Source organism: Nicotiana sylvestris, chromosome 6 (assembly GCF_000393655.2).
Source record: "Nicotiana sylvestris chromosome 6, ASM39365v2, whole genome shotgun sequence".
Taxonomy (NCBI): Eukaryota; Viridiplantae; Streptophyta; class Magnoliopsida; order Solanales; family Solanaceae; genus Nicotiana; species Nicotiana sylvestris.
Genome location: NC_091062.1, coordinates 54,258,831 through 54,269,431, shown reverse-complemented (window position 1 = coordinate 54,269,431; position 10,601 = coordinate 54,258,831). Strand labels below are relative to the sequence as shown.

The 10,601-nt window shown below is 49.0% G+C and overlaps 1 protein-coding gene across 1 annotated transcript; it reads left to right on the top strand.

Moving 5' to 3' along the window:
* Nucleotides 1–2,277: 2,277 nt before the first annotated feature.
* On the top strand, nucleotides 2,278–10,258 carry LOC138870632 (uncharacterized). The gene is made up of 4 exons (XM_070148455.1): nucleotides 2,278–2,373; nucleotides 3,636–3,880; nucleotides 9,492–9,651; nucleotides 9,695–10,258. Exons 1-4 carry the CDS (start codon nucleotides 2,278–2,280, stop codon nucleotides 10,256–10,258), a joined length of 1,065 nt encoding a protein of 354 aa, XP_070004556.1.
* The last annotated feature ends 343 nt before the right edge of the window (nucleotides 10,259–10,601 follow it).

The following is a 10,601-nucleotide window of genomic DNA, read 5'->3' as shown; positions in this document are numbered from 1 at the left end:
GGATGGGATGGCTAGACGTGTTGCCTCAGCATTGGCTCTGGATAGGCCGGGCTTGTTAGACGTAGCCATGTGCCTAGGAGGATTCCAGCTATGTCCTGGCTTAGTTCCTCATTTCCTCCGAGTCAGGCTTCGACGAGCCCCGAGGCCGAGAACTCGATCGCGGCCTCCCGCCCTCGGGGTCTCGGGGCATGCTTTCGAAATGTCTTGATAGCGAGAAATCAAGTCTTCTAATTTCGTCATGTACAGATAGTCTCCGCATTTCACATAACAAAGTGATGGGAAATGATTCTGACACTTGACTCCTCGAGCTTATTTCGGTGATGCCATATTGATGATGCGACCCCTGGTGTAAGCTTCGCGGTGATGGGACATCCATGGGCTCATGCTCTTCGACCTCATTCATTGCACTCCCTGATTTTTGCTTCCCAGGGTACAGGTACCACCGTCGGTTCGGTTTTCCATGGACGCATTAACTGTGCCCCTCGGTCAGTCTTCCAAAGCCTAGATGATTGTGTTGTAATCCCCTATAAATGGGGGTTCCTTGGCTTTGTTTTTCCTATCCCAATGCCTTCGTTGGTTTGCTCGCCCATATCTTCTTTACTGTCTTCTTTTACCTTTGAACATCATGCTGGGGGCTCATGACCTTAAGGCCGTTTGGAGGAGTTCCCTTAGACTGTGTTGTGGCCTTCTGCTAGGGCTTCCCTTTGTCGAGCATAAACGTGTTGTCCCGCTGTTGTTGTGGTCGTCGGTATACTGGCCCTTGCTGCTGCTGTTGTCTTGAGGTGATGAGGGACGGGGAGTCGGTTCCTCCCTTATATAGATAGTCATTCGGATTATGCACCGCTGCTCAAAAGGGGGATCGGATTATACACCGCTGCTCACCTTCATACCCCGGCTCGACGTGGTGCTCTGCTCCGAGTTGGGGGCTTGCATGGCTAGACGTCCCGAGAAGTGGATTCAAAGTAGACGTGCAAGCGGGATTGAGGATTGTTCGGTCCGCTATCTCTCTGAGGCTTCCTTGGCCAAAGAAATTCCTCGAGCTTCGGAGAGCTATGGCATTTTTTCATCCCTCCCTGCCAGCCTTGCCCCTTGGGGATATCAGTGTGGAAAGTTGGGATGGAACTTCCGAGGAGGAGTGTCTGGAGGCGCCTGTTGTAGACTTTTGAAGGTGGGTTGGTTTTTGGGCTTTCACCTTACGTGTGCATCCCTTTGTCTCTTCCTTTAGGCGTAGAGATCCCCCGTTGGCTATTGTAATTGTATGTAATGTCCCCTCGAGGGCTTCTTGTACGCAAATTTTTATGAATAAGAATATACTTTGCTGACTTCTACTTTCTTTACTTTGCTTTGTTTTTGTATGCTCTTATGTACTTTTGGGCTCTTTGAATGCCTTCTTTTATTTGTTGACTGCTGATATCTGTCTTGAGCGCGAGCGTTCATTTCTGATCTTCTGCTGATCGACATGGCTCTCCTCCGAACCCATCGTCATACTTCGGACCAATCTTGCATTGGTCTAATAGGTCTGGGCTATCGAGACCCTCCGAGTTGTTTGGAGATCATGCGTCAAATTCCGGGGCCTTCGGGAACGTTATCCTGAATTAAGGTCGTCTTCGAGTACCCGGGGGTCCCTATTGATCTTGATGTAGATAACCCTTTTAGAATATATAAGATTGACTTCTGCTGAGGAGTTTGCTTATATTTGGGCGCTTCCTCAGACCTTCGTGGAGCTTTCGCAATCGGAGCTTCCTGTGTTTATTCCTAATTTCAGAAAGAGGGGATCATGAGACCAGGTGCTTGCCTTGCGTCGAGTGTCGGCGTTTACCGAGGTCCAACTTCTTTGGTTCAGGGTTCTTGATGTAGAGTTCTACCTCGAGCTTGAAGATAATACGAACGGCCCCTCAAGTCTTGACTTCTCGTTGGAGGGTGCTTTTTGGATCGGGTATCGATCTGTCGATCTGTCTCGAGGCTGTTGGCTTCCCGGGGCTTGCCTCGGGTAGGCGAATCGTCACTGCTTCTCGCATATATGTGGTGTGGCTTCAGCTCCTCAAGACTTCACCATTTTTTGATAGCCTCCTTTCTGCTTTGTCTTGGGGTACTTCATCTCTTTAGGTGCAAAAAGTGTTGGTGTGTGCCCTTGCCTTGACCTGTTAGTTTCATCATAGTCATGGAAACCACTTCGGGGCCGATCCAGCAGGGGATGGGGGCACTGCTCCTGGTGCTCGGGAACCGAGGGATTTAGATTTGTAGATGGTATCCTTGATAAGAGAGGAACACCTGGAGATGGCGAGGAAGTATTGCGGGTGGAGCGATGGGATAACACTGCAAATGCTTTTCCTAGATGAGGGCATTGCGAACTCCACTAATGGATTCTTGAGTGTATACCTATACCTTTTCGCATCTGGCCCCCTGATAGGGTTATGTTTGATTTTTGCTCGAAGTATCGGGTTACCCTGGCACAGATTCATCTGTCGTTTTGGCGAACGGCGTTGATGATGAGATTATTTGCGGAGAAAGCGGGGCTTGAATTCACGCTTGACCATCTTGTCAGACTATATCGGCCTTTTTATCATTGAGGCCTGCTAACTCTGAGGTGTCGTTTGTCCATTCCCTTTGTTGTTGATGACGAGGAAGGCGGGGATCGAGAGTGGTCCAGTTGGTTTATCCGGGTCCGGACGACCGATATTATCCTTGTGGAGTTTTTGCCATTTCCTGAAGGGTGGAATCATGCACGTGAGTGAGGGATTTGCCGCTTTTTCAGATTCCTCATATAGCGAAAACCAGCTGAGTAATAATGTTTTCTCCCTTGTTGCAACAACTTCGTGGACGCCGGGTGAAGTCCATGACCTACCCGGCTGGGTTCGTAGGTTAGTGACCCATTTGTCCTGCGACGACAGGTGGCGAGTTGTGCTTCATACCAGATGGGGAGTGCAATACCAAGGCATGTGTGTATGCTGCCTTTGCCTTCGTATACCCGAGGTAACACTTTCCCCTTTCAATTGCACTGGATTCGCCGTTTGCAGATATCGGGCAGTTCCTTGGGATGAGGCAATGTTTTTCTGAAAAGGGGAAGGGATCATTGGCCTCCGGGCCGAGGGACGACGATAATAAGAGGGATCGGCACCGCGGTGCAACAGAGCCTTTAGCGGTGCTGGTTGGGCTCACATTTTCGAGGAAGGGGCGTCGCCTAAGTTTGATGCTCCCGAATGCCTGACTCCCGCCCGCGGTTCCTTTGAGCGATCATGCCATGCCCGAGGTTGGTTCTTCTGGAGCCGCATTGGAAAGATCAACAGGAGTGCGCTCTGACTTCGAGGAAGTCCGTTGGCTTCACTTTGTGGTGAGTTTATGCATAGTTTTCCTATATACCGTGTCCTCCTCCCTCTATTTAACCTTTCTTGTGAAGGCCTATGATAGGCTTAGGTCTGAGCTGCTTCATCAAGGGGCAGAGCTCTAGAAGATTCTAGATGAGGGCGAATCCCTTAGGCTTCTTAGCAAGGAGAAGGAAGTTGAGTTGCAACATTGGCGATATGAGGCGTACCGGAGCTCAAACTATGGGAGCTATTTGATGGAGCAGGTAACTTCCCATAGTACGTGCTTCGCTCCTTTCTAACCTTAAGGCTAACTCCTTTTTGCCGTATTAGTTGCAGAAAAAGGCAGAGACCTCGGAGTACCTCAAAGGTAACGTCAACCGAATCAGAGTTTCTTGCGAGGAGCTAAGGGCTCAAGTGCAGGCTCGAGCTTTAGAGGAGATGAGCGCCTCGGCTAAGGTCCCTGCCGTTGAGGTCCAACTCAGCTTGACTCATAACAATGCCAAGGTTCAAACAGATATGATTGGGAAACTTGAATCTAGTCTCTCAAAGGTTAGAGCCGAGATAATTGATGCCCGGTAAGAAGTGACATTACGCCGAACCAAGGCTGATTGTGAGATGGCAACTTGTATGAAAGATGTTGATGATGCCCAAGCTGAGCTGAAGCGAGCCCTCGACCGGGAGAAGAGGATCGAGGAATATATTCAATATAGATCCCGGAGAGAGGTACTCGAGGAGGTCGATGCAAGGGGCTTCGTTCTATCGGAGGAGTTGGCTCGAGCAAGGGCGGACGAGTGTGACGCTCGGTCACTTCTTATTGACGCTACGGAGGGTGAATTTGACAAGCTGTATCCCTTTAGCACAAAGTGCAAATTTTGTCGTTTTGTCGCTTTGTTTCTGATATATGTAGGGCATGCTTGTAGGTGGAGAATGCGCTTTTTCGCGCATGTAATATATAAGAAGAAACTTGAAGCTTTTTTCTCCTATACCTTTTTTTGTCGTTGCTTTCAATCGGGCAGACAGGTTTTCGTGTTCAGCGAAATCCTCATAGGTCCGAAACTGATCGGACATATCTGGGGGCTCTTAAGCATGATTCTTGACGTGAGTAGGTGCTGGGGCCGGCTGTTTAGGCTTAGTTTCCGAGTCAGGCTCCGACTCGAGCCTTCTTGTCTTCAATATTTTTGTGCTCGTGCGTGCAGGTAGTAGTCATTTTTATCTCTTGCCCTTGGGCATTTGCCGTTCCAACTATTTTGGGTCCAGTCTTTGAGTCGCATTGTGACTCAAGCTTCAATTGACCCTCAAGCTCTTTCCTGCCTGCATGGGCGGATGATGATGTCCCTTTATGCTCTGGGTTGAAGTGACCGTACGGGCGCGTGGCCCGGAGGTTTACTCGGCCAGCGACAATGGCACTTATGCCATGCCCTTAGGCATATTGCATCTTTCGGGTCCAGTCTCTGAGTCGCATTGTGATTCGAGCTGTAGTCGACCATTAAATTTCCTTGATTTCCTGGCTGGAGATAGTGGCACTTATGCCATGCCCTTTGGTATATTGCATCTTTCGGGTCCAGTCTCCGAGTCGCGTTGCGATTCGAGCTGTAATCGACCCTTAAATTCCCTTGAGTATCTGGTTGGCGACAGTGGCACTTGTGCAGTTTGGTCGTTGAGACCTTTTAGTATGTGGCCCGGAGGCTTGCATAGTTAACTATTTTGGATTCGGTCTCCGAATCGGGTTATGATTCGAGCTCATTTTAATCCTCAAGTTGTCAAGATTTTTAGCTGGCAACAATGGCTCTTACGCTGTTTGGTCGTAGAGTCCTTTCAATTTGAGGCCTGTAGGCTTGCTTAACTGGCGACATGGCTCTTACACTGTTTTTGCTCGTGGCCTTTTTTGTAGGCTTTATTTTCACTCGTTAAGGTCTTTTAGAGTATTTTTTCCTGACCCATCGTCGGTTCCAGAGGAACCTCGATTTCAAGTCGTTGTCGGCGATGTTTCGAGCACCACATAAGGTTCATAGCTCATAGGTCGAGTAGATCGACGATCTTGCGATTTGGAGCCGACATGGTCGGAGCTCGTTTTTGCCTGTTGAGGAAAGCCTGTTTTAGCCGGTTCTTTCCGAAGTATATTTAGAGTAGTGGCCTGCGATTATTAGCGAAAGTTGGGCGTCCTCGAGCCGCGTTATTTTGGTTGTATCAGCCATTTTGATCGTAGTCATATGTGTTTGGCCGTAGCCATTTTTTATCACAAGTGAGAGCTTAGGTGTCTACGTCGAGGGTATGCCCTTTAGGGATTCTAACAAATGCGACGTATAGCCTAAACTTTGGGATTTTCATGCCTGTTTAGGTCCTACAGTTTATCATGCCTATTGAGGTCTTACAGTTTTTCTAGCCTATTGAGGTCTTACAGTTTGTCATGCCTATTGAGGTCTTACAGTTTGTTTGTTATGTATAATAGATCTGGTTACGCCGAAGTTGCCCGCTAGGGGTCTTACTATTTCGGGTTTTCCAATCGTATGGCGATCAACTGCAGTCTCCGATTCATCGAGTTTGTTTAAGCTTGAAGACCGCATCTCGTGAGCTCGGAGTTACCTTCTAGGGGCTTGATGAGCCCGGAGTTGCATTATAGGGGCTTGATGAGCCCGAAGTTGCCTTATAGGGGCTTGATGAGCCTGGAGTTCCGACCCTGGGGTCGTGTGGGCACTGAATTGAATATGTCTCCGAGTATCTCGGGACGTATTTGGTGGAGAGGCCTTCGCAGTGAATATGCTGAAATAGCCTTTTTCGAAGTATGAAATGCCGAAAAGGTATTCTTTATTGCTTGGCGCAAATATATTTTGCAAATACATGTTGTCCCGTTGTTTTGAGCTCGGCCCGCATGGGCGCTGCTCCTCCAATCATCTGATCTATTTACATGATTCCGTTTTGAAGCTTAGCCCACCATTCATTAGCCTTTCCAGGGGGACGGTGTCCCTAATAGACGGTCATCGTACGTCGTCTGACTATAGAAAAAAGGACTGCGATCTCGTTGGATCCCTTTCTAGGGAGTACGATGCTCTGCTAATAATCTTGCTGGCAGGACCTTCTTTATGTTGGAAGCCCACTCGGAGATCCGGGGCCTCTACAGGATCTCCGAGTGGAGTTCAAAACTTCTGAATGCCTCGACTGATTGCCTGCATATAGGTTAGTAAAAGAAAAGAAACAACAAAGGAGCGGAGTAGTTCTTCCTTGCTGCGGGATGCGCAGGCGACGTTTCGTGGCATGAGCCCTGATATATCTTTCTGATATGTTCAACCAGGCTTGGCCGAAGATGTGGTTCTGCTCACCCTTTGATCCCTTCGAGGGTGGAGGCATTGATGTCAGCGATGGGTCATGTGGTGAGGGATTTCCTCTCGTCGCGCGTAGCTCCTTGTCGAATGATTTAGTCCCACCTCTATCGGTGAAGTGGGGTCGAAGTCGCCTCCGGGGGGTATGCCCATTTTCATTTGAATGGAACGTCCGTGTTTTGCGTGCTCGGCGTTCCAGCCCGAGCTCAGGCGGGCTGTATAGAGGGAGCGACCTTCTTGATCGTTGTGGCGATTGGCATCTTGAATCCATCAAAGATTCAAGGTGTGGGAGTGATTTGGTTCGTTAGTCCGAACTACCCTATTGGCTTTGGCCTGACATTGTCGGTATAATTGATCGAACCACCTGTATTTATGAAAACATGTTTTATTTAAAATAGGTCAAATGAAGGAAGGGGTTACCAACGCGTTAATACGAGGCCAAGGTGAAATCTCGGCGTCTCTTTCCTTGGATGCAAGGGTGTCCTTCAGGTATATTCCCCGGACCCGTATTTTTCCAGCGATGAGCACTTTCACTCTACACTTTATGGATCTTTGAAGAGTGTTGCTGCCCCTTTACCGTCGTGGCAATACGTCGTGGCTTGTCAGCTTCGTTTTTCCCGATCTCCTTCCTTCCTTAGAGCTGGACTCGAGCCTGACCTCTCGATGATACTTGGCTGCAATCTCTATCGAATAGTGTGGTTGTCGTTCTTTTGAGCTAGTGACCCCGCACGCCCCACGGTTCTTGCACCGGGCCATGGTTCTTTTGAAGGGGTCTTGGTCGAATAGGTCTGAGCCGCCTGGCGTTCCTGGTTTCGCTTATGGTGATCACGATGTTTGGTATGGCAATGCTGAAATCGTACTCGGCTGGGCGGGGTTTCCCTACCAACTGTGCCTTGTTGAATCTGGTTCCATTGGAGGTTCCTTGAGGGTGTTGTCCTCGAGTTATTTCCCTATTATTGCGAGGTAGGTTGCATCTCGAGTTGTTCCTTCCATTTGCGGGGCATGGATGATACCTCCATCTGTCTGGCATCAGCTACTTTGCTGGGAGTCTTCTTGGATATACCAGACCCGAGGAGGTTCCCGAACGGTTGTCCACGGCCCCGATTCGGGGCTGGTATCGGGTGTGGGCATCCAACCAGACCTCGGTTGGGTATCTGATCAGGCTTCACTTGAAATGTCTTGGAGTCGTTGGGCATGCTTCGTTTAGGCTTTGGGTGAAGGCCTGTGTTGCCTAATCATCCGAAACCGGGAGCGATCTTATTCGTCCTATCAGGGAATGGGGTGTGGCTTCCCGCGACGTTTCATTTCTGCTTCGTTCGGCCTCAGGTGTCCCTCTCGATACTGCTTTGATGGCACCGGCAAGTGGTGGTGCACCCGTAGGGATCCAAGGTCTTGTCGCACCTAGGGAGTTTCGCCGTTCCGGATTTTTGTGAAGCGAGTTTTGGGACCGTTTCCTCGGGAGACGTTTCTTGTAAGAGCTTCCACGAACCTGATTTGATCCTTTTGAAGAAATTCCCAAGCATCCTCACTGCGGCGGGGTCGGTTACCGATCCGTCATTACTTGATCTCTCGGGTACTAGCTCGACGTAAGGAGATGTTCCTGGCGCTACTGCGTTGGGAGTCTCCGGGCAACTTTGCAGCCGTGTGATGGCCAACTGTCATGCCTGCAACATTTCAAAAATAACATGAAGACTAACTTCCTGTTCGACCCGGGCCGGGGTTTTTTGAGCTTCTTGTTGGTCAACACGCTGTGTGCTACCATTGGTGCACGAGGCTTTGTTGACCTATTGCGCACCTTGCAAGCCCGCGTCCGCTTGAATCGATCCAAATGCGTTATCGGGGTCCTGCAGTGTCGCGCCAACCTCTGGAATAGCCATACTGTCTTCGCTGTGACTTTTGGGATATTCGTTCTAGATTTTGCTTACCGAGCTGAGCATTATCCTGAAATCAAAAGATCATGGGCAAGAAAAGGTGTGAAAGATAACGTGCGTTTGTGTGACAAAACCAGCAAGAAAATAATCACTATTATTTTTAGCCCCATGGTGGGCGCCAAACTATTTACCGTGAAAATGGTAACAACAATTAAATTTGTAAATGGGATTCAAAAAATACGTGATCTATTCCTGAGCTAGTTTTTAGAGCAGTTAATGCTAAGAATGCTAAGTATAATGATTAAAAGTGAGCTAAAATGAGGCAATAATCAAACCAAAGGGGGGCTGTTGCCTGGGTGCATAGATGGTCGATGGGACCTCGGGGTTGGCATTAATATCGATCCCGAACTATCGGGGGCAGTCGGGAATGGGAAAACCGGTAGGGATATGATCGAGCAAGGCTCTATGTTACCAATATTGAGCAAAGTAGTGAAGAACAAATAAGAGAATGATAAATGCTAAAGCGACCTCGGGCCAATGAGAGCGAACAACTTAGAAGAAAAGAGAGAGAAAGATATTATTGCACTTGTAGAGAAATGGAGCAACATTAGCCCCTAATAAAATGGTATGGGTTCCCCTTATATAGGAGAGGGAACACGGTATGGTACAGAGTGCATTAAATGTAAAGATGCGGGGATGCAAAGGCTAGACGTGATTCCTCAGCATAGGCTCCGGATAGGCCGGGCCTGTTAATCATAGCTTTGTGCCTAGGGGGCTTCCCCCTTTGTCCTGGCTTCGTTCCTCGTTTCCTCCCAGTCGGGCTTCGACGAGCCTCGAGGACGAGAACTTGATCGCGGCCTCCCGCCCTCAAGGTCCTTGGGGCATGCTTCCGAAATGTCTTGATAGCAAGAAATCAAGTCTTCTGATTTCGCTGCGTACATCCTTGATCCCGTGTCCTCCTCCCTCTATTGAACCTTTCTTATGCAAGCATGTGATAGGCTTAGGTCTGAGTTGCTCTGTCAAGGGTCCAAGCTCCAGAAAATTCTGGATGAGGGCGAATCCTTTAGGCTCCTTAGCAAAGAGAAGGAAGTTGAGTTGCAGCATTGGCTATATGAGGCATATCTGAGCTCGAACTATGAGAGCTATTTGATGGAGCAGGTAACTTCCTATAGTACGTGTTTTGCTCCTTTCTAACCTCAAGGCTAACTCCCTTTTGCCGTATCAGTTGCAGAAAAAGGCGGAGGCCTTGGAGTTCCTCAAAGGCGACGTCAACCGCGTTAGAGTTTCTTGCGAGGAGCTAAGGGCTCAAGTGCAGGCTCAAGCTTTAGAGGAGATGAGCGCCTCGGCTAAAGTCCCTGCCTTCGAGGTCCAACTCAGTTTGACTCATGACAACACCAAAGTTAAAGCGGATATGCTTGAGAAACTCGAGTCTGATCTCTCGAAGGTCAGAGCCGAGATAATTGATGACTGGGCAGAAGCGGCATTAAGCCGAACCAGGGCTGATCGTGAGATGGAAATTAGCACGAAAGATGTTGCTGATGCCCAAGCCGAGCAAAAGCGAGCCCTCGACCAGGAGAAAAGGATTGAGGAATATGTTTGTTGTATATCCCGGATAGAGGTACTCGAGGAGGTCGGTGCAAAGGGCTTCGTTCTCTCAGAGGAATTGGCTCGAGCAAGGGCGGACGAGAGTGACGCTTGGTCACTTCTTATTGATGCGCTTTTTGTCGCTTTGTCTCTTGTACCTTTTTTCTGTTGTCGCTTTTGATCGGGTAGGCTGGTTTTGGTGTTTGGCGAGATCTTCATAGGTCCGAAACGGATCGGTCAGACCCGGGAGCTCTTTAAGTGTGATCCTTGGTGCAAGCAGGTGCTGGGGTCTCCATGCTTTGCTCGGCTGTTTAGGCTTAGTTTTCAAGTCGGGCTCCGACTCGACCCTTCTTATCCTCCAATTTTTTGTGCTCGTGCGGGTAGGTAGTAGTCGTTTTTATCTCTTGCCCTTAGGCATTTTCCGTTCCAACTCTTTTAGGTCCAGTCTTCGAGTAGCATTGTAACTCGAGGTTCAATTGACCCTCAAGCTCTTTCCTGCCTGCATGGGCGAATGATGATGGTCC